A 25058-nucleotide genomic window follows, 5' to 3' on the forward strand; every position below is an offset into this window, starting at 1 on the left:
AAGTCAGCTTTAGTTCAAGGATTCACGATCATTGACATGAGCTGCTTATTAAATTAGCCATAACATCTGTACGGAGTATCTTTGAACTTTTTTACTGAATGTAACATTTTATTTCAGCGCGTTTCATTCGCGCGGGCAAAGGGAGATTGCTTCTGCATCGTGGGTACACATTTCGTTTGAAGAACAACTTGGCGCATGGACGTAAGCAGTGGTACTGTTCGTCGCGACTTACCTCCCGCTGTCTTGCTGACGTTAACACTGAGGGACCCGAAGGTCACGAGCGCATAGTACGCTCGCGTTATGCTCACAATCACGCACCACCGAATGTGCGGCGTTTTGCTGATGGCCGGTATGTAGTACGCACACCGCATCAGAGCGGACATCGTGCACCCGCTCCCCTTGATCCACACCATCAACTGCTGCAGTTGCAGCACGCTCTCGCACTGTATGCGGCCACCGCTCATGCAACTGCCACCGCTAATGCATCCGCTGCAGTCTCTGCCACTACGGGCACCCCGGCACAGCCCTCGCCCAATGCTCTGCCACCACAGCCGGCGCAACACACACCAGCTGCTAAACCACTTCTTGTCGACACTCCTTGCAAGGAGGAAGACTAAAAACAATTAGTCTCTCTAAACGTCACAATATATTTCGAAGCATGTTTACGATTGTTAGGCATAATATTTGCGAATGGATTTCAAAGATGATGAGACTATCAATCATTCGATATTTTCTGATCGCCTTTTGGCATACGATATAGCATAAATTATTTAGAATAATTATTATATAATGTACATTATAAGGGGAAAGGTCTTGTTTAAGATTCAGCGATGGATATTGTTGGGTTATTAATCATCGGTAATGTGAATGTATGTTAAACATTTATGTAGGTGTTGTGGTGTTTTGAATGTTATGACCAGTGAAGGCAATAGAACGACGACCAGTTAAACCAGTAAGTCGCAAAGTACGTAGGTTAGGTGGTCTCTCCGAGACCTATGAAGTTATTCATATAGGTGTGGGTTATTTATCGAATCGAATAAGGAGAATGTTAAATGTATAAGAACTTTTTGAATGTGTAATGGTGTCATCTCTTATCGATGTCAGGTTTAGATAGATGGTTATTATCCGGAATATGGCCGATTTTAGCGTTTTGATTTTGGCTCAGTCGATCCGTGCAGCATCATCCCAGAATATGTAGCGCTATGAAAACGGAGGGGGGTACTAAACATGCAAGCAAGCTGGTCAGTAGGCATCAGGTGAAGCCGGTCAGGATCAGAAGTTGCATCCGAACGTGCGAGCAGTCGAGACACGGTTGCGCTAGATAGGTCGCGGCCTTCTATACTGAGGCGCTGTCGACGACGCGTCGGTGACTGAATGCGGAAACTCTGTTCGAAACAAAGCAATATTATATCCCCACGACTGGTACTTAGAAAAATATTTATTTTGAGAGTAAAACTTTACAAAGTTTCAGATATTGCTACGTAGACATTTATTAGATGTCCGCCTCTTTTATCTTTAAGAATTTACATTAGCTATTGCAAATATTAATGGTACTTACCTTCGATGACAAACGGTCGCGTCGTGCACAAGCACAGGACCGACCGCGCTGGCTACAATCGATGTTGTTGTGCTCTAGGATTGATTTTAAGTACTTAAGCTCAATCAACTACCTCTTCACTTTTTTATACGGGTTTTACAGATTAGTTTAATTATACAATTTTATATACATGATTAAATACTCAGAAGCTTTACTTGAGTAAGGTGTGTTAGATTTAAGCACGTTAATGTAAGTTAGGATAGGCGTGCGCGCTGGGGCGGTACGCCGCGCAGGGTCCGGCGCGCCATCTTACTACCTCTAGTTAATATCGAAACTCAACTACCTCTTTACTTAGTTTTAACTTGTATTTCGATCGTTCGCTGTTGACGACTATAATATAAAAATAGGCACTTTTTGAGACTGTTGTCTAAATATATTTTATGGATTGTTTTGATATAATAATTTGTTGCTTGTCGAATTAATTATTATCAATGAAATCGTGGTTCTGCTTTTATATTTACCACTCTGATTTAAGTACAAATTTTACTAATTTTAATTGTTATTTAGATATCTTAATAACTGAGGATTATCTTGTGTGCGAATGAGTTATCAATGTACGGAATTATCTAGGCGTTAAATTATATTAGGTCTCGATTGTTTAATGTCGAATATTACAATCATCATATGATGTGAGAGAAAATATTCTGATGTATTGAGATTCAGGTGTTAGTGTACTTACCTCTTTGAAAGTTGCACCGTAACTGAATGTTACTTACCTAGTGGATATTCGAACAATTCATAATTTCTTGTATGTATGTATGTACCTCTTTGAACTTTTAAAATATATTCTACAACATAAAACAGGGATAACATCCAATGGAAACAATAAGAACAGCGGACATTTTCAAGCCGTGGCGATAGCTTTTTATTGTAATTATAAAATATTTGTAAGTTTATATGTATTATATTTAGAGCAATGACAATATACGTCAATTATTTAAGATACGATTTATGTTTTAGAATAATTGTAAGTTCATCTCACACACTTTGTAAATATTGGTTTATATTTCACGCAATATTTACCTCGCTATTGTATCACCTAATATTTGTGACGATTTTCAATATTCGAATATATACGTATCTTCGGTCTGGTCGGTTCGGACTTGTCTGTTTTTGCTCATGTTGTTAAATTATTGAATCTCTTAGATAGTGAATAATAATGTGTGTTAGTTCGAGACAATGCTACCACCACGGCTTTCGCTAAGTGTGACCAAATACGTCTATTTACCTCAGTGGCTTTTTATTATGTACAACAAAACAAGTCTCAATCATAGCGTAAACTTATAATTATACCACTATATTATAAGATTTTTTATTTCATATGTACGGGGTACGTTTTGTGAAATCATATTAAATTGTACTTATAAATAATCGTTAGTTTTCTTTAATAGCTTCACTAGAACCTCATTTCAGAGCTACTGCTTTAGTACAAAGCACAAAGCATCTAGTAATGTCTTAATTATGAAATAAAAGTAAATAGCGAATCTGTTTACTCTGTTTTCTGTAAACGATGGTCTGACCACTTTGTTTTCCACAGGTATAAAGTTTTTGAAGTCGCGACGCGGGAAAATAATAATGATGGTGAACACGTTTCCGTTCTGTGAGGAGTCCAAATTGAGGGACAAGGTTATTTGGCGGTGCACATCAAAGAAGACCAACTGTAAAGCGCGCATTCACATGTTAGGTTCCAGTGTAGTAGCGGTGAAGGGTATGCACAATCATCCACCTCGAGCGCTGTGCCTCCCGTCTCGACGCTCAAATGCACGTAAGCAGTTGGACGGCCCCACGGTGGTCTCTCCTCATCTACCTACTGCCACACCTATCCTGGGCCCACATGTTGACGCATTAGCAATGCAGGTTCCGAAACTTGAATGATTGCATGGTCAATCACTTGGACTTATTTTAAGTATAATTTATAATAAAATTTATATTACTTAGGTATGTTATAATAGTTGACACGTTTTATATGTAGGTGACGTTATCATATCGATTATAAAGCAATGTAGACAATAATTGCTAGGCTTTGACTTATTATACTAGAGCGTAGGATATTGTGATGAGTGAAAAGACAATATTATTATATTGAATAAGGGTTTTAAATATATTTTTACTTTTAAGTTCAATACTTCAACTGAATTCATTCCATTAAACATTGCCTTTATGTTTCTGCTAATTCTGGTGCTTATGATTAGTGACGTATTAAGGTTGTATATGCAAGTTTTACTTGTTTATCATACTTGAATTTATCAAATTATGATAAATGAAATTACTAATAATGTACTTTTTGATACGAGTTTTCGAAATAGAAATATTAAAAAGAAATACGCACTGCAATTAATGCCAAGTTGTGATAAGATAGAATCATTAAATAATTTTTATTAACTATAATTAAATTTTAATTGTATACTGTACTTATGATATTGTTATGAACTCGACATATATTTATAAGATGTAGCAAAATTGTGAGAAAATATTAAGAGAAGTGCCTTGTGTTTATGGGACCATTGTCATTTAAGACATTCGCTGTACTGAACATTCCTTGTTAACATTATTGCTGGACTTTATATGTGTATAAATTTTGATATCTTTATAATCGTTTCAGGCATCGTTACGATGCCAACAGAGTATTACTCATTAAGATTTATATTAAATAAATTTATCTTAAACATTAATCTTGTTTTTTACTTTTTCACATGGCAAAACTCATTACTGGCCTAATAAATAAAAATATAAAAACTTTTCGATAACACAACATAACAAATTGCTACTTGCGTAGTGTTTGTTTTTTAAGTAATACGTATGATAGAATGAAATACGATGTCGATATGACATATAAGTAGTTTAATTTTTAGAACTTATATGTCAAATTTAAGTTCAAGTTTAAAAAAAGAAATAATGTCGTAGTGTATATTACAAACTTACGTTTTGTTACTTTATGATATGCAAATAATAAATTATGGAATTATGTTCATTTTTTTTTATTTTAGATTTAAACCGTTCGATTTGATTTCTGTTTGGGTCATGTTTTACGTCAGTTGTAACTTTTTTCATGAAACATTACGACTGAAGAGTACGGTTGTATATCTCCAAAAAGGATTTTGTAATTCTTATATTTGATATATTTAATACTTATTACAAAAAAGTGAAAGGTTTTTCATTTGTATATAATTTTTATGTATACTTCGCAATTCTCGCCAATTGTGAATCAATTTTAATTGATTCTTCATCGAAATAGCAATTATACTCTTTGGTGAAGGTTGAAAACTTTGAACAAATCTTAAATTATTCAAACAATATTTTAGCTGTAACATAAAGAAAAAATTTCAAATTTGTTCACCCTTAAATTCAATACTTAAGTAAATTTCAGTTGTTCATTATCGTACGGGAATATACTGCCGGGATTAAAAGTTACGTGCTTGTTAAGGATATGCTTTATGTACTATCAAAAGATTTTAGTCCAGATTTGTTTAATAGTTTTAAAGTGATTAAGTTACAAACATGTAAATATATATTTTTATTCATATATCATATTTATAATGTTAGTATAGATTGTTTCAGGATACATGTTGAATGTTAAATGAATAAGTAAATTTTGTAATTAATAATGAGTAAGTTATTGTTACATCAGGTGCTCCTCCACCGATGGCTCAGTATAGATTCGGGCGGACTTCCCGCCGGCAGGATCCCGTCATCTTCTCGGGCAAGTTCTCTTTCGTAAAAGACCGGGAGTTTTCCAATGGGCGCACGCGCTGGCGATGCGGTCACACTTCCGGGAAATGCCCCGCGAACATATACACCGTCGGCGCAGACGTCGTACTAGTCTATGATAAACATGACCATGTGTAAAATTGACAGTTCTCGGACAAATTTTTGATATGAAATTTCTATCAGCATTTGCTGAAAAATATTGTTTTTTTTTTTATTGTATTAATTGTAATAAAATATCGATGTAGTATTTGTGTATACCTGTATAATTTTTATCTAGATTATCCCAGTTTTAACAAGACGTTCGAAGATAATGAAACTTATTTTATTTAGATTTATTTAGAAAAAAATTAAGGTTATTTTATAAATGTAGCCGTAAAATGTGTTGGTATATATTATCTTTTGTTTTATTCCATTTAAACAATTTGTCGAAAAGATATGATACTGTATTTATTCATTTATTCAGTATCGTTTAATTTAAAATTGCATCAATTGATAGAATTAAGATAAGATTAGAGATTTACACATTGAAAATGTAATCAATTTTGATACTAATTCCTATAGAATTATCGCTTGTGTGTATTTCATTGATCATTAACTAAAAAATCAACAGAAAGACCGCATAGGGCATTTAACCTTATTTGTAAACTATTTCTTTTTCTCTCTTCTTCTATTTCTCCATTATTTCTTTTAGATACCATATTTTCGTTCATATTCGAGTCTGTATTTACTGATCCAATAGTGCCGTATAGACTTACAATTTATTTACACAATATAATAAAGTCAAGAACGGGTTTGAAGTATATCTGTACTGAGTTTTATAAATAACATTTTTTATTCTTTTAATAATATCTGTTTAGTATCAGAATCAACCCTTCCATGCAAGCAAATGTTATTGTCTAACTGTATAGGGATATAGTTAGATAATAATATAAAACAATAAAATTACTAAGATTGGTTTAGAGAATTATATAATAACTGGTCTCACTAAGTCCGTCGGTTTCGTGTAAATAGTCTATACCTGTGATTGTTGTAGACAAAATGTCAGCAGCATACATACCGACGGGGAGAGGCAAGAAGAACTTGGTACTCGGCGGTTATTCGTTTATAGAAACGCTCCCGACATATTGGGTGTGCTCTAGGCGTAAACATCTCAACTGTCGTGCCTCTGCGCGCACCAACAAGCACGGAGAGGTGATTGCGGTCAACAATAAACACAACCATGAGAAACCACGCTTCTATCAGAAGACTACACAGAAGATGATTCAACTTTAAATCTCATATATAGTACTTTGATTTTGTTAAAAATGATTTTCAATATGCCTAATTATGATCAAGGACAAGAGGAAAAAAACACGATAATTGATAATGATAATAAGTGGACAACATTGTGAATACAATTTTGAACATATATGTTTTTTAATGTTGTCATACATGGCCAATGGAGTTTCATTTTATACACTATCCACCTGTTATATTGATTTGAATATTGAAATAAAAACGGTCGGACATAATTTTGTTTTCATTTTACAGAGGCTTTCTTCTTACCATCTAGAGCTGGTAAATCGGTCTTGATATTCCAATCTAATAAATTTTGGATGAACAATCAATACAGGGATAAATTGAATTGGGCTTGTCGAGATAAGGATTTAAGAGGATGCCTTTGTCGTGTACAGACTACTATGGAAGGCCGGTTTGTACGAATCAAAGGCGGACACAACCATGAGCCGAATTTTACCCCACATAACTTTGATGCACCTGCACTGCAAGAGAAGACGTTTGAGGAATGGAATTCTCCTGTTAATAATTCGCAGCATCAGCTTGGAACGTAAGGATTCACCAGTTAAATGTAAGGTTATAAGTTTATTTATGTAACAAGGAACAATTTAAGTGGCTTCGGTGGCTGTGATACTGGTAACTTGATTCTCGGTATTTATTATACATTTGACATATTAAGAACATCACATTCCTTCGACTGAGTCCTCTAAGTTATATACATATATAGGTTGTAGGGTTATCATTTAACAATGTACCGACAAAATTTCAAGAAAATTGATTAAAATGTACTTTCATCGCAAATATGTATCAAATGTGTTTAGTTCAAAATTGATATACAAAAAACTTAAGATTTACATTCATATACAACAGCTAGTTGTCCTTAAAAAGTGTGGCGAATTAAAATTACTGTTTAAGAATTTGCTCCATAAAAGTTACTTTTATTGTTATTCTTTTTAAAACTTATGTTTATTTTTCATTTGGTATCAGTAATAAGAAGGTTTTCGTTCTAAACCGATTTGGGGAATTTTTTTTTTTATCCAAAAGTATATATTTAGTAGTTTAGTTTTTGAGATTAAAATAACTGGTTTTGTCACAATTGGTCGGTTTTACTTGAGGCACACAATCTTTATTAACGATGTCTATATATATTAATAATTTATGAATTTTGTCGTATTCAACAATTGTTTCGACTACCTAGAAATCTTCAGGGTGCGTACGGTGCTTGGGTCATAGCGTCTCGCTCGTCTGTTACTTTTGTCGTGAGAAAATTACACGTGGAAAAGTATCGATTGTAAAAAGAATTATCAAAATCGGTTTAGAATTGTTGAATATAATATTAAATACTATACAGACGATTGCGAATAGTCTCCATTTTTAATTTTCTTAAAATGAATTATGACAAGTCAGGTGTACCATATTTACTTTTTTTTTTACAATATTATTTTTTAAGTTCTATAGGACGTTTCTAGACGTTTGATTACAAACTTTATTATCTCGTAGAAATTATTGCATAATTTGGTTGAATGCACTCTATTTTTAGTACCGCTTTTTTGGTTTTAGTGCATTTTGTTTTTTGTGTATATCGATTAGTTTTTTTTTTTGTCAAGGTGTTATTTGAAATCTCATAGAGTCGGTAACTTATATAGATAATTAGACTAATTACGAAGGCTGAAGAAAATAATGTGATTTGTATTTTTAAAAGTTTTATAGTTACTAAAAATAAGTTATATTTACTCATTATGCACTAATTAGTAGAATAATTATGATGAACAAGGTGTTTGTTTATATATTTGGCCATAGCTGCATAATTGATTTTTTTACCATGTAAGAAGAAATTCTAATAGACTCGTCACAATTGTAATTCATAAGTAATAGTTGTATGTACAACAAAATTTTTGTGTCATATTGAGCCATGGCTGATGTATTTAATTTTTTTTTTAAAGGGAAATATCATAATCATTCAAGACAATTTTTATAATGTTTGTCTTCAACATGAATTGATAATTGTAACGACATCTTAATTGTCAACTTTAGAAAGTAATAAAAAATAATATTTCTCTACATTGTATTTCATTGCGATACATAATCAACAAATTATATTTGTATAGATTGGTAGATGAAAGATCGGCTTGTTTGCAGTAAACTGGAGCGTATCGCGGAAAGGCAATCCTGTCTTGGTTGTTAACGGATATCGTTTTCGTAAAAGGCAATGCGGGGATGGCAACCGATGCACCTGGCTTTGTATTAAATCTGATTCAGGCTGTAGATGCTACGTGATCACTCTTCATAACCGTCTCATTGCATTTGGGTATGCGCATGATCATAATGGCAAGCGACGCAAGCAGAAGCAGCGGCCCAGGAAAAAGTTGTCCATGAAAAAATATAGGAAAAATAACAGGAAAAAGAACATTCTAAAAGAAGTTAAAAAAGAATTGATAGATGAATATAATAGGGTCATGATCGAGTTCGATTATGATAATTGTTTCAAAGAGGAAACAAACGAAGCGTGATAATCGTCATGAATGATAATATTTTTTCTAAATTATTTAAATTTAGCAACCTACCAGTTTCTGTAAATATAAAATTTTATGTTTCCAAAAGAAAAATATATTTTGTATTTCTAGTCCGATAATTGTTTACGTAAGCGACTAAAATACAGATTTTTTAATGTAATGACTTTTATTTACTTTGTGATTTTATAGTAACAGTATTTTAAATCTTTTAATTTCTTATTGGCAACAGCTCGTAGACATTTAAGAAAATTTTAATATTATGGCCAATTGATTGTTTTCGTTGCGAATATTAACTGTTCAGGTATTTAGTTGCAGGCACCGGCACTGGTAATCCAGCTGAGCCCACGCCGACATTGGGCTTACCGTTTCCCTTTCCATGCTTCCCGGGACAGTTTCGATATTGTCTGAGCAAACGTGGAAAGCCGGCTATAGAGGTCGGAGCACACAGATTCTGCTTTAACGGACGAGCGGCTAGTGGGAAAGTGTGGTGGCGCTGTTCTCGGAACCCCCGATGCCGTGCTGCTGTTCATACATTTGGTTTACGTGTAGTGCAGATGAATAGTGCACACACTTGCGGTGTCCGAGCTACGCCTCTTCGGCCCATGTTTTAAACCGAAACGACTCTCGACCATTTCATAACAATGGCAGCTATTTTTAATTTCACATATACCATTGTTGAATTGTATAATTATTGTTGAATACTTAAACAGGCAAAAATAATGGACGATCTATTTGCAAAACTTTGAGTAGTGATCATGCAGTCCTGCACAAGAGAAAAAAAGACTAAATTATTAGATTCATTATTGACAAACGACCATGTTGTATTAACAATTTAGAAACTCATAGTAATAATTTGAAGACTTCATAAGCAACAGAATATCGAATAAGAATCGTCCAAATCGTATTATTTGTCTAAACGGTGGCATTTGATAATAATCTCAATTACGTAAATAAGATGATCTCGTCGGTACATTAGCGAGTGTAAGTCAATTTTATTATCATTGATTTGACCACTGGCACGTAAAATGATATAGTAATGGCACAGAATTTGATCTCAATACTGATTTTTTGTGAGGAATTCGGAGGTGATGTTGGATTGTTATTTCTAACGGAAAGTCAGATTTTGCTCTTGTGCCTTTCCGCCGGTGGTCAGTAAGAAAACTCCAACATCTATACGCTTTTATTCTATTTCAACTATACATAAATGTGAAATTGCAAACGTTAGTTTGCCTATTATAATGATATTCTCCAAAGAGATTATTATGATATATATGTATATTATACTATACTATTTTAGGGTAGATATTTTGCGCTGTGTAAAGTATACGAATCTTTTATAGGCTTTAGTGTGACCGTTTGCGTACAAATGGCTTGAGACTGATTCGATATTAGACAAGAGAAATGTATACAATGTTATGCTCTAACAGAGTATCTATACAGATATTTGGTTCTGTTCGTGGCCAGTTCTATGTGACAATTTACATTTATTTTAATATAGTATTCAAGTTCTCTAGTCAATTCCATTTCGTGGGTTGTTCATGAGAAGGTGTGTAACATTACGTGGCTCTCGTCTGATGTCAAGAGCGTCCGTCTCAGTTCTGATCTTCCGCACGCAACGGTCCTAATTGTAGAGTATTGTACAAAGTGATAGTTCTCTTATGATATCCTAAGTATTTTTATACATTATTTTTACATTATTTTTTTACTATTTTATTCGTGGAAGTGTACATAAAGTTGAAGGTTGTTGTAGGGGAGCGTCGACTCCTGCGCGGTTAGTTTCGTTTTTGGTGCGGTTATGTTAACTTTTGTCAGAAGATGTATAAGGAAAGTCATGTCATGTATACGAATTAAAAGAGGTTATGTAACAACTTGTTAAAGTAGGAAACTGCATTTATCGATCAATCGACTTAATGATAATACTCAATGTATACGTTCTAGTTTGTAAGATATTTTTTTAGTGAGATCATATTATTTTGAATTAAGATACATTAATTTTTTTATTATTTTACATTTTTTAGTACTTATTATGTAATAAAAAGTTTATCAAAGCCTCGGCTGTACTTACACAAAGAATTGTTATAACTATGTTTACCGTCATAAAACCTTACCATGAACAGTGTTAGTGCTTCTACTTCTCTACATAAGTAACAAACATCAATTCCATTTTTTAATTAGTGCAAACATTCATACCTAAGTATGCCAATGTTGGGATTATCTGTCATATATATATATATATATATATATATATATATATATATATATATATAATTTAAGTTATTATTAAATTAAGTTTATATATTTATATCATATATATTTTTCTTGTGTCTTTTTACTTATCTGAATATCAATTCCATGTTTATTAAACAGTTTTCCTATGCATTTTTATATTATAATAACAACATTTATTTATTAAATATTAATCCTACTTAGTCAACATAATCACAACATATTTATCATTGTGTAAATATATATATGCTTTATACATTTATAATATTATTCGGCATTATATTTATAATTATATTAGCAGGTAAATTTAATTTTTTGTGTAATATATGTTCGCCACTACTGATCTTAAACGCTTTCTGTTTTTATCTAATGGTTAGCTGGTAGAGAATGTCATAAGACATTAAGCACGCCATTTGTACACATTTTATTGTGTATTTATTACACAATAAAATGTGTACAAATGGCCTGAATAAATAAATAAATGTAAGTTGATCAAGTGGGAGGGGAAAAAAACAGTAACAGAAAGATTACATATTTTGACGTCAAAATCCAAATTTTTAGTCAAAACATAAGAATGATTATAGTTTTAGTTCAGTAGTAAAGCACTTTTTAAAATAATATAAAAAAAAAATAAGATTATATATGAAAACCGACAAATCCGATGTTCGCATACTTTGGTATGAAGATTGAATGAATGCTCTTAACGCTACTGTATGCATAAGAAGAAATGAGATGCCGAATACGCTGTGTCACTTTTTATTATGCGTGCGGTGGCGCAAATATAGAAATAGTATCATTTGCTACTTGTACAGAAGGCTAGTTCTTTTACCATATGAAATGTATAGAATTTCTATATGTTAACCTTCAGAGTATTATTTTAAAGTATTATTTTAATGTGTCGTGATAAGATATTTTATTATATGATTTTAGCCTTGAAAGTATTATGGATTAAAGATAGCTATAAGCGGCAGTTGTCGATCTGAGAATGTTTATCCTGTGTAGTCAATATCGGTAGTTGGAGAAAAGTTCTCTCGTGTATAGGTACAAAGAAACGATTATATTGCGCTGATGTAACAATCATGACTTTTACTGATTTTCCTATTTTTCAACCGACTTAAAAAATCAGGAGGTTCTTAATTCGGTTGTATTCTTTTTTTATGTTTGTTACCTCGTAACTTCGTCAGTTGTAAACCGATTTGGAAAAATTCTTGTTTTATCTGAAAGGACATACAGATTGGAAATATAGAAATTTTATTAAAAGCGGTTTAGTAGTTTAGTTTTCAAGTTTAACTGGTTTAGTCACAACTGAAGTCGTTTTTTTTTTTAAATACAATCTTAATTATGTATGAATATACTAGTTATCCATGAGTTATCAACTCTGTATAGAGTCAGATATTACTTTATTTAAAAAAATAAACCTTTTTAGGCTAGGCTATTCAAATCTGTGATAAAAAGAAAAGATAGGGTTCTTGCAAAAGAAAAAATAATTGGTAATAACTTTATGCAATAACCTACATTTTTCACTGTTAGAAAGTAACTAGTAAGTAGATTATTATTTGACAGTATAATAAACCTTCGTCAACAGAATTATAATATTTTTTCGCATTATATGAAATTAAATAAGCCATCTAGAAAAATATCTATAGAAGCTCAACCATCTGGATCGAGATAAAAGAAATACAGCGTTTTATAAGAAATTATGCTATGGCAATTTTTATTGAAACATTATCCATCATTAAACTCGTATTTGGAAATGTGAAATAAAATGTCTAATCTGAACAACTTCAAGGTATGTACTTGTTACAGTGGAATTAACTATCTAAATGTCGGCATGCAAACATTTTCGCTATTGTTCGTTACAATTGTCTGACTGTAACATTGTTACAGGTTGGTTTTACATACGCTCCGCTCGCGGTGGTCTGCACCTCGTTGCTGATGGTCACATATTCTACGAAGACGGTGGTTCACATCCTCGCCGCGTGACCTGGCGGTGTGCGAGGTCGTATCAGAAAGCCGAACGTTGCCAAGTTGCCTTATGCCTTAGAGACGGGCGCCTCGTCTACTTTCGGGGGTCTCACAACCATCCAGCGACATATAACCCCGCCAAACACGAATCTAGACGGTTTCAAGTGGATCCGATGGGCAAGTATAAGATAGTAGCTGTAACAGCGCCAAGGAGGGTTGCTATGGTAGCCGCCCCCGCACCTTTGGTGCCCACGGCACCCCACGCCGCCCTACTCCTTTAGGCCTGGCGCGACCTCCTTGTTCGCGGTCTCTTAGATGAAAGGCACTGATCGCGCACCAGGAGTGTCGCATTTTTCATTATCAGTTCTGAATGTAGTAAACATTTTACGATGGAGTTATTTTTTTGTACAACTTGGAATACCAAAATTACTAGTTGCTCACCTGAGGGAAAGTGGTGGCTGTTGTTTGTCGATCAGAATAATCGCGTACGTGCAGATTGTCATAATAATTGTGTTGATATTTTTTTTTTAATTATGAAGGAAAGGAACTAATTATGTTTCTTTTTTTGGTAGGAATGTATAGAAACGAAGTCCAATGGGTGTGTTAGAATTTTATTTACAAGTTTTATATGATATTTTACTTATCTTTTTTTATCAATCAAATGTTATTTCCTATTTGAGTAGTACGCTTACTGTAAGAATGAGTTATAATCCACCGAATTTATTACTAGGTACTTGTATAACGAGACAGTTGTTGAAAATGTGGTCGTTTTTGTGGCCTTAGTAGTTTGCTGCTGGGGCGACACGTAATCATTTCGAATCCTATATCCTTGTTGTTGCTTTAAGTACAACAAACAGTGTGTATTTGGTCCAGATAGTTACGCAGTTTTCGCGGTAAAATTAAAGTAAAATGACCAAATGACATTATCAAAGAGCTTGACTGTATTATTTGGCATGTCGATGCCACGTGTCCAACTAGGTCGAAAATATTGGAAATCAGCAATAGTGTCTGTATAAATGATGCTGAACTGTCGCCTTGCACCAATGCCTTAGCGGCTAATATTAAGACAATGAGTATGGAAACATTTGTAACCAATGTATAACGTGAATGTGCAATATTCTCTTACCAAAATGTTTAGAAATTATGTATACAAACTGTATAGCTTTAATTATAGTGTAGCCGTCTTGTTGATGCTTTTTTATAAAATTCTATTTATTGACCGCGTTGTAGTTTGCGGACTGACTGATAGACGATGTTACGAAATACTCCAATATTTATGATCTGTATTTAGCTATAGTTGTAGAATACGTAGATATAATGTACCAGCTTATGAACAGAATATTATGAGCTATAGTAGTTTTTATAATAGACATTTATATTATTATCAAATGTAGATATTATCTGTATAGTAGTCTGACAATTATGTAGAGTATTCACTTAACCTACCGTGAGAGATTTATATCATATGAATATATTATTGTATCTTTCACGGGACTATATCGTTAGGGCCTAGCGTTCATACTCATTTCCTTATCCAAAGATTTAGTTGTTAAGGTACTGATAATTATTTTTTTATTGTTATTTATTATTGATATTCAATTATTTACAAGGATTTATTGGTATTACGTTTATAGGTAACCTATACATATTTTGTATTAGTATTTTGTTCCCCTATATATTATGACGAAATACATATTATTGATTAATCATGTTTTCATTCATTCCTAATTTTTGTTTTTGTTTTTGGTGAATAATTTATTTAGATAAACGTACCTATATGAAACTTTTCGGACAGCATTTTCTGCGTCGGAGTGTTTATCCCCGATGGGCCGGAGCGAGGGTCCTTTACTGAAGATGGGCATCTACTGGTACAGATTGGACGCTTGCTACAAAGGGAAGAGGCGATGGCTGTGCGCACGACAATGCGGTGCAAGGATTCATACGGAGGGCAAGAAAATCGTCTATTCAGAACTGAGGCACCGCTGTAAAATACTTAATAACAGTATATGATACACTCTTCGGAAATTGGAATGTGTTGTTGCATTTACAATATTTATTCCATTTCTATTGATATTATCCATATCAATTATTTGCAGTTCATAGTACCTAATTGGATATTTTGAATTGTCTCTCTTAAATGGCTGCATAGTCTTAGTAGAATTACTCATATCTGCAACATGAATTTTGTTAAGCTAGTAATTTTATATTTTAGTTGTTAAGTCCAATATTTTAAATTGCAATATTTTATACACTTAGAAAAAGAGAAGAGTAAATGTAACTGGTAAAAGTTGACGTGCCATTTTATGAAAGGGATAACTGTCACTGAGAGGGAGGAACAAACACCATGGACGTCACAGATTATTATATCACTGTTGTTTTTATTGTTATACACAACTCGTGAAATGCCGTTGCAATATTTCTTGTAGTTTTGTAAATTGAGTTGTAAAATCCTCCAGAATTACTGTGACATTAGTTATCTGTACTTACTCTTCGAATAGTAAACTACTTACAATTATAGTATTAGATTTTTACACTATTTTATATTCTTATATGTTATTTTTAAACGTTATTTAGGACCGTGCGGTCCGTCATTGTGATCTGAATATATAGGTATTTCTTACGTCTTGTTCATAGAGATTATGTAAAAGCTGTTGAACTAAAATTACCCACCGCTCTTTCGATTGTTTTACTCTATTTTTATAATATTTTAGTAAGATATTAAATTCATAAAAGATATCGTATTGTTTATGTGAACAACGCTATAAACCTTATTTGTGTTGAGTGTAACGTAAGTTTTTTATCGCACAGGTAAAAGAATGAATGAATAAGTCCACGGAAAACTATAAGAGCTTGTTTTTGCTTCTATTTAAAGATTTCTATACGGATTATTTGATTTTAGCTGTAGAGACTAACTACACAACGTTTCAATTTCAGTGCAAGTGATACATTCACAGACGGGTTACCCGAAATTGTCACTGAACGGTTACTTTTATCGGCCTCATAACGCCTACCGCAATCAGCCGAAAGTCTTGTGGTATTGTGCGGCTCGAAGTAAATTTCAGTGTATGGCCACACTCCGTACGTACCATCGCGAAGTGATCGCGGTGGCCGGCGAGCATAACCACGAACGCTGACCGACGCGTGCGCGTGCGACCGACACGGGACGCATGCGCGAACTCACTATGATGCACATGCAGAAAATGTTCAAAATATACAGCGAGAGGTTTGCAATTGGTGTTGCTGATTCCAGTGTGGGCAATGCTTTGTCTTAGCGTGATGAAAGATCATTCGATTAACTTCATGAAGAAGGTGCCGGCTGTAAAGTTTTACCTAATTATAGTAGGTTTGTGATAGTTTTTGAAACAATAGATGAATGTTCCAAATTGAAAATGTGTGATACTCTTGCGTATAATAGATACTTTCATATGTTATTTTTATACTCTTCAATTAAAAATATGAAATATTTTGAAACTGTATAGGCAAGAAATGTGGGAATATATTTTTAAGTAGCTCGTATCTTTGTTAATCACAAGTGGATTTGATTTTTGAAGGATGACGTGAATAAAGTTTTATAGTTTATTGAATAGTTAAATCTTGACTCTTATTCTATAGGATTACATTTAAAGACAAATGTAAATAACATTTTAGGATCGTGTATTATATTAAAGAATAGTTGCCAACGATTTTGTGTTTATCAATGGAAATTATTTCCTACTGACTGTTGAATTTTATTTAATCTATGTTAGTATAATTTTGTTATATAAATTAAGGTACAGACAGAATTTGTATACAAATGTGATATTATGACAAAGTTTACATAAATTATTTGTTATTAATTCTTTGTTTATCTTATAATTTACAAACTGAAAAAAAAAATTAAGCCTGTGATCGTGTTTTTTTTTTTACCGATAAATAGTAAATAGATAACTAACATTAGTCAGCTTCGACATACGTAGTTAGGTACTAACTAATGATATTTAGTAGAGAAAAATTCCGCTTGACCGAACAAGCGCACCACTCGCCAACAAAGTACGGTGCCGACGGTGCGGTCGTCAGTTCAACCGGAGTTTGTTCGATACGGTCGGCGTCGTCACCTCACGCTGATGATTTTGACGCAGCGCCAGCTGTGTACGTGCCCTCGAGGACTGGCAAGTCGCTTCTACTGCATGACGGTTACACGTTCTACCTGAAGAATCTACAGGCGCACGGCCGGAAGCAGTGGTACTGCTCGTCGCGCGACATGGCCGGATGTCGAGCGGACGTCATCACCGCGCCCGCCAACTCGGGCGCCGGAGATGTGCTGTTCTTGGTGCGCGGTCGCCATATACATGGCCCTCCCAATTATTATTTCACGCCGGATGGAAAGTATGTGAGACGCAAGGACGTTTATCACAGGTATAGGTAGCGGTGTCAATCAATTTTAATTTTTTATTTCTATTGTTGCAAATTTTTTTATATTTTTTTTTATCGTGTGCCTTTACTTTTGTTCATGTATACTTTTTTTTAATCTGTATTTTATATTATTTTTTTTAATATGTTTTTTTTTAGTTTTTTTTTTATTAATGTAATCAATTTGTTATAAAAGTACTTAATTGTAATTATTAATCGAAAGTTCCTCACATCGTCTCATTGTTTGACATTCAGTGCCTCGTCTTAGCGTTCAAATTATATGTACTTAGTATACTTAAAAGTACTATGTAATATTAATTGTTTACAAGTTTTGTTCATATTAATGTTTATATTTTCTGCGAGTTACGGACATATATTTTTAAAGTCTTTATAATTCATTTCGTCCCATTTATACGAAGTTGTTTAGGAACTACATTATCAATGTGAAATATAACTCTTAATTTTATCGACATTTCCTAGAACGTGTGTTTATTTAGAAGCCAAATATTCATTACTAAATACATTTAATTAATTCTTAACTTTTCTAGCAACCCATTGTCCGTAACTTTTACGTTTATGAGATAAAGAATAAGTTTATTGTTTTGTCGACATATTTACTCCAGAATACGTTGGAAGTGTATGAAATACTCAGTTATTAAACAAGTATGGCCGTTTATTAATATTGTGTTTCTGTAAGTCACAACGCGGAACAATATCGTAATACTACTTTAACATTTGCGGGGGTGTACCGCGTGGGTGGCAGGGAGGTATTACGTCAAACATAATGCGCCACGGGAAATGCGACTTTTCATTGCTATATTTAATGTTAGATACCTTGTTGGATGCCGCAAAAATGTACGGCCACATGTTTTTAATATTTGTGACCGTTCAAAATAATTCAATGCCTAATTCCTCTATTCAAATAATCTAGGCAGTTAATTTCCGATGGGGTACAGTCATTAGTAAGTGGATGTAACGGAACCGTGTGGCGCCAATCAAGTGCTGTTGTGTATAAATAAAAAAAGTCTCATGTAACCATTGATAGAATAGGTTGAGGTCGTTCACCTGCTGCCGTAGTGTTGAACGTGACATTCCGACTTGCGCCCAAGTCACATAGGTAATCTGTGCTTGTAAACATTCCGAATATAGCGTGACAGGGGGTCGCGTACGGTCATCTCTCGTATTAATTAGGTTTATCGATGATATTTATCACACAGCGGCCAGTTTAAAAGTTACTTTCGTGTCGGATCAAATATCGATCAGGAGTGATAAGGATGCACTCTCCCTTAAATGTTCTTTTTTTCAATTCAAATATATTCATTAAATACACAGAACACTCAAAAAGTTACAAATTGTTTTTATATTTTACATTAATACAATAAAGCATGAGGAAAATTGCAAACTTGCTCATGCGAACATATTAAAAATAGCATGAAATAATTGGTATTCAGAAGAAGGCACAGTAAAAAGGCGTGTTTATATTTGTTTAGGCGTTCCAACTCGAGTATAATATTAGTGAGTTTTCTCGATACTGTGTTGCAATATTGAATGTATTCGGGACATGAATTGCGCAGTTGTGACGGATCAATACAACCTACAAAGTTATGAAAGAAGAAAGTTCGGCAGGGCACCGGGATCGTATGGGCGTGCCCTGCCATCTCCCGCGCTACAGCTACAGCCTAGTTACGCCCTGCATGCCCTAATTTTGACGTACTACTACGCTGGGCCCTTTCGTTGTGGGCGGCGCGGCTGTGTGTGTGAGCGTGCCCTGCGTGCCTACGTCATCCTGCGTACTACGTTTGTGTAATGCCTACGCATTTAATATCGTAGTAGTATACGTTCAGTAATAATTTATTTACATTCATCGCTAGCTGCGTTGTCTCTATGGGAACGGAGATTTCGGGGTTGATAGTACGATTATATACTCTCGACTTATAAATAGCCATTCAAATGTTTACCTAAAGCTTTCCCGGAACTTATAATAAATATTATGTTGTTTGAATGTCAATATTTTATATGAAAAGAAAGAAATAGAAAATATTATTGAAAATTAAAGTAGTGTAGTCTAGTTTCAAACTAAATAAAACTTTATTATATTGATATTAGAATTACTAAATAACTGATGGACATTTGTATTTTTTTTGTAAATACAATATGTTTATAGAAAATAGATCAATACAAAGAAACTTGTGAGTAAAAATATTTGTATTCAGCCAGGAGTTGAACCTGCAAGCATTGGGAGGTGAGGTAATACAACACCACCAAAGTCGCAAAAGGTTTACACGTTTGAACATGAAGTTATAGGTTTATGATGATGCTCACTTGGACGGCATGCTATGAAGCTTGCAAGCATGAAAACAAACGCTCCAATTTTGTTAGTCGAGACCCGAAACGGACTCATGTGCGTTACGTAATACAAATCATTCTGTATTGACGGGGAAATGTACGCCAAGAATTGTGCTTCGTGTGCGCAGAGCCATAGAGTTTCTAAGAAATGTAGCGCGCGGGCCGGTGTGGGGTCGCGGCGGCGTGGTTGGCTGGGTGGTGGAGCGCACTCGGGGCCGCAGCACGCGGGCCGCGCGTCATCCCACGGGCGCGACGCGGCGCGCGGCGGGACATGCGCGTGGCGCCACTCGCCTCCGCCTGGTGATGGGACCCCCAATCGATAATGCCCCAGAATCTCACTCAGGGAGCCCCTCTCACTCTCCGCTCCTCTCCCGATGCCCTAACTCACCATACTCGTCAAAATATAACATCCCATTGAAGTAATAAAGTCGTTTTTTCGTTAGCGTGCCTTCAAATATATTTCTGTTATGCTTAATGGCTGTTATAAAAGAACTTTTGCCGCAAAACTGTTTCTTTGTATACGTTCCTTATAGATGGAGTTCTTGTGTGTTGAGTTGTTAAGAAATTCCATGAATTATTTCACAATTAGACTCAGGATTCTATTGCAATCATGAAACTTGGCACTTTTTTTATTTAAAGATTTCGGTTATATTTTTTTTTAATTCAGTATTAAATTTATCATGTCAATCATCATCACGGCTTCGTCGTAGTTTGGAATGAGCATTTTGGACATAGATTGGTTGGTGATTGTAGCGCCTCGCGTCTACTGGGAGAAAAGATGTTGGGTGTTGCGGGCTCGTTGGCTGACCTGGCGACGTAGCAGCGTGTCCACGACGCACGCCCCCACCTGCTGCATCACGGTCCACGTCAACCGCCGCTGCGACTGCATGTTGCGACGACGTTTGCACTAATCACTTGTTATACACTGGAACGACAAAATATATCGCAGTGCAGTATGACCGTTTATCAATTGGATTTTAGAGACTTTTTAAGTCGACTGAAACGATAAATTTATTTTTACCTCATCATTTCATATCTCTTCATACAATTATCTGTAATTTTCTGTTAGTCTAAAAATATGTTATATATGGATAATATATTTTTAGATATTGAGTATTGCACGTAGGTGTAGTATAAAATATTCAAAAAAAAAGTTACGCAAAAAGAATAAATGTTACGAAAATGGGAACATTGTGTTCCACTCGAATGATATAAAAAATACACTAAACAATTCGGCCAATTCCAAAAACTGGCCAAAAAGTAAAAAAAAAATATGCCAAACGGTCACGCTATTGTAATATGTTGGATAATGACGTCATACGCTTTTACATGCATAAAATACAGGTGTTTTCAAAATATATTGAGGTTACATTTGTTCAACAATGACAGTACCCATTATTTTGTAAAATTGTATAATGACTGATTATGAGTATAATTTTGTACGTGATATTTTTGGCTGCGTTGTTGTTGGGCTTTATTAAGAAATATCTCCTTTCAGATTCAGGCTACTAATTATACAAAAAAAAAACATAAAAAGTATTGAAAGGAAGGTTTTATCTACTAATTATACAATTTCGTAAAAAAAAAAAAAAATACATTTGATGTATTCAAACAACGATTCGATGAGTTCAAATTATTGTTTTGTAATTGATAGAAATAATTTTACAATGTAAGTAGTTGTTTTTAATCAAGTTCATAAAAGGAGGTTCTATGTTTGACTGTATATTTTTTTTTATTTATTCCCATCGATTTCTCTGTCAATTGTAGACCGATTTTAATAATTCTTTTTCTTGTTTGAGTCTTATCTTTCCTTTCGTCATTGGCTGGAAACCTTATACTCTGTTCGTGGGTACTTTGGAAGCTAATTCGTTACATAATAGCATGTGGAAAGTACATTGCTTTATTTGTATATCGGTTAGCAGCAAAGCTCCGAGTCCTAGTTTCTTCCGTCCTTGCTACCATAATAGAAAAAAAAAATTGTAATCTAGTCATTGTTGAACATATGTTGATTGAACGTTAACACGTAACTTTTGGATAGACATTTTGTAAAGAATATTTGGCGGGAACAATTTATATATGGATTATATGACGAAGATATCAAAGGAGTATAAGTTGATAGGTCGATATAAATGGTGAAAAGAGGGGCCTGTATATTAAATAATGCATTTCGTCTATTTTTATAATAGATTAATTCAAATTAGTAGTACTTTAGTCAAATTCGTTTATAAGTAGGAACCTTAAAAATAGCAACAATTGCATTACTGGTTCAATTTCAGAAAAATTAAACGGTTTTAAAATTTTATCTTTGAACAAAATCGAAATAGAATTGCCATTCAATTTATTCCATTTTAGATATTAAACGAGCAATTACGAAGTTAATTAAAATAATCATCGTAATATATTTCAAATCGTTTAATTTTTTTTTTAAATTGACTGGCAATGCATGTCTTGTGCAATTTGCCCCCTTAAGAATATTTTCATTTTTTCCACATGCCGTCCAGTATTGAGTAAATAAGTAGATACAAAATATTACATGCACTTTAAATATGAACTTTAATATCCATAACAATAAAGATTAAAAAATAAAAATTTAATATTTCAATTTTAATAGTTGTTTTTAAGGTACGTATTATCGTTTTTATTTTTACCCTCGAGTTTTTTTTTTTTTTAAAATACTGTGTGTCACTATTGCTTTTCAAAATAAAAGAAAATCTATATGTGAACATAGTATTTTTTAAATATTATGTCTCAGTAGTAGAGACAATTCGATTAATATTTGTTTCATATTTTTATTGTAATTACAAGGTGGCCAGGCTCGGTACTTGTCCACGGCCCGCGGTGGTAGACTGCTATTCTACGAGGGTAACACGTTCTTCATTAACTCGAGGAAGAAACAGGACAAAGCGCGTCTACTGTGGTACTGTTCGTCGCGCAAAAGCCGCATGTGCCACGCATCTGTGCTAACACTAAACGACCGCGTGCTCGGCCAGTCGCCAGTGCACACCCATCCACCTAAAGTCTCCAGTACTTACGGCAACAATAATTTAGACGATTATTAATGATATATCGATCATAAACATCAAATGTTTGTGACTAATGTTAACCCTAGTTCGGACTGCTCTAATTTTGTCGCGTGTCGAGTTCACGTACTGTAAATTACGCACCTAAATGTTTGAATATGAAAATCGATTATAATCGAGTAGTATATTTTTTTAATTTAATAAATGATTCGACACTAGACTAAATTACTGGAGTAGTTAGAACTAGGCTTTTGTGCCCTAAAGAGAAATTGTAATTTTCAAATGTAAAAATAAAAAACAAAAATAGAAAATAATTTCAGCAACAGAATCAGCATACGAAGTCTACCTCACATTTTACACTTCCGTTTTTGCAATTAAAGGAAATAATTAAAATAATGTGTATCAGATTTTGAAAACAGTACTATTCTAGTCTTGTGAGTTGCCAAATTTGGGAACGTACTTTTGTCTTCGGTTTTAAGATGTACCTATATTATAACAAACGAATGAAATGACACAAGTATTTGAAATGGCGTAACGCGTTTGTTTTTAGACTTGACAATGTATGAAGTGTAGGCCATAGGCCATACTTCATAACCTGATGTCTGGTGCTGGTCACGCCTATAGGCGACAGTTACCACTTCACTACTTTTATTCAGTGTGCCATCTATTTGCCATTCCAAGTACTATAAATAAATATAAATGGTTTTGAATTGTTAAAAAAAAATTAGACTTATTTAAATAAATTATTGCTTCATACACTATGTCTGTCTCTTTAAATAAATGTGATAGATAGTCAAGTACAAACATTATAATGTTTTTATGAAGTAGTAGTGAAATTGCGTTTTTTGTCAATAATCTGTGTCAAAGAAACGATATGCCAAATTTTTTAATAGTACGCGTACTATTTAATAAATTTTAAAAATACACTATGAGTTATTATTACCACCAAATTCGTAATTATTTTTAAAACTGATTTTTGAACGATGTTAATATATGGGCACAACGAGAATTTTATGAACTTATTAATTAATAATCGGTGAACGAATAAGACGAAGATTCCTCCTGAAGAAGACTTACGGATGAAGTCGAAACAATTGTCGGAAACAACAAACGTAGTTATAAAATTACCGTTGTGCCTGTATACCGACAAAATTGTTAAATCTGCTTTTGTGTTATTCCTTACCTGCTCATTCTGAGAATTAAAAAAAAAAGAGAATATCTATCTAGAAAGCTTTAACTCACAAGGCAGGGCTTGTGAGATGAAGCTTTCTAATAGAAAAGGTTTTTATGAAATACTTTGTCGTTACCAAATGTCTAGGCCAGGTAGTGGCGGCGCTGCGCATACAAATACTACTCTGTTGCCTGGAATTAGAGACGTATTTTATATCTGCCACAAATCTTCACTTAATGCATAGAAAGCTATAAACCGGTACCTGATTTTTTTTCTAGATAATATTTTACATTCCTTTATACAAAGATATCTGTTATTACACTGCACTACGCCTTTAATGGTGTAAGTAAGGTATGTTTTATATTATTTTCGTCGCCATTTTTTATTTTAAGTTAATTTTGTGAGTTATGTTATATTGGGTTAAAATATATTATTTGAATATTTACATGCTCTTTGCTCTATATTATACACACAAATGTTCTAATCCAAGATCATACTGATTAAGGCAAAATTATGTTAATTCTTTATTAAAGGTGGAGTCATCAAGAGTCGAGTTTTGTTTTTAATTAAATAAAATTTGAATGTTGTCGAAAATTATTATAAATTTTATGACGATAAAAACCATTGAAGATTAATCCAATTTATATTTTATGGACACCCAAGAGAATTGTCCTAATTTCACCAAGCTCAGTGTGGAATTCCTAATTGATGGTGGAAGCGCAAAATGACTATTAAATGTATAAAGAATTTAGAATTTAAAATTGATTTATTTTTTGCAGTTTAATATTGATTCAATTTTTGTGAATATTTGAAAGTCATGGTGTATACCTACTTCATTATGGCCGAGA

The 25058-nt window shown here is 33.7% G+C and overlaps 1 protein-coding gene across 46 annotated transcripts in view; it reads left to right on the forward strand.

Moving 5' to 3' along the window:
* The window catches only part of LOC113518763 (modifier of mdg4), a 362824-nt gene that overhangs the window by 32727 nt on the left and 305039 nt on the right, over nucleotides 1–25058 (forward strand). The window contains exon 5 of one of the 46 annotated variants that reach the window (XM_052892499.1): nucleotides 22825–23963. The exons of 36 other annotated variants lie outside the window; for them this stretch is intronic. In XM_052892499.1, the coding sequence (XP_052748459.1) occupies nucleotides 22825–23078 (254 nt within the window). In that variant the 3' untranslated portion in view covers nucleotides 23079–23963. Of the gene's footprint in view, nucleotides 1–117; nucleotides 2969–3134; nucleotides 4270–5225; nucleotides 5563–6338; nucleotides 6745–6835; nucleotides 7150–8719; nucleotides 9106–9402; nucleotides 11315–13206; nucleotides 14991–16218; nucleotides 17171–22824; nucleotides 23964–25058 lie in introns of those variants that run through there. 9 more of the 46 variants (XM_052892518.1, XM_052892490.1, XM_052892494.1 and 6 more) reach the window with 9 other exon arrangements.

This window comes from Galleria mellonella, unplaced genomic scaffold, assembly GCF_026898425.1.
Source record: "Galleria mellonella isolate WM207_F2 unplaced genomic scaffold, CSIRO_AGI_GalMel_v1 utg159, whole genome shotgun sequence".
NCBI classification, from domain to species: Eukaryota; Metazoa; Arthropoda; class Insecta; order Lepidoptera; family Pyralidae; genus Galleria; species Galleria mellonella.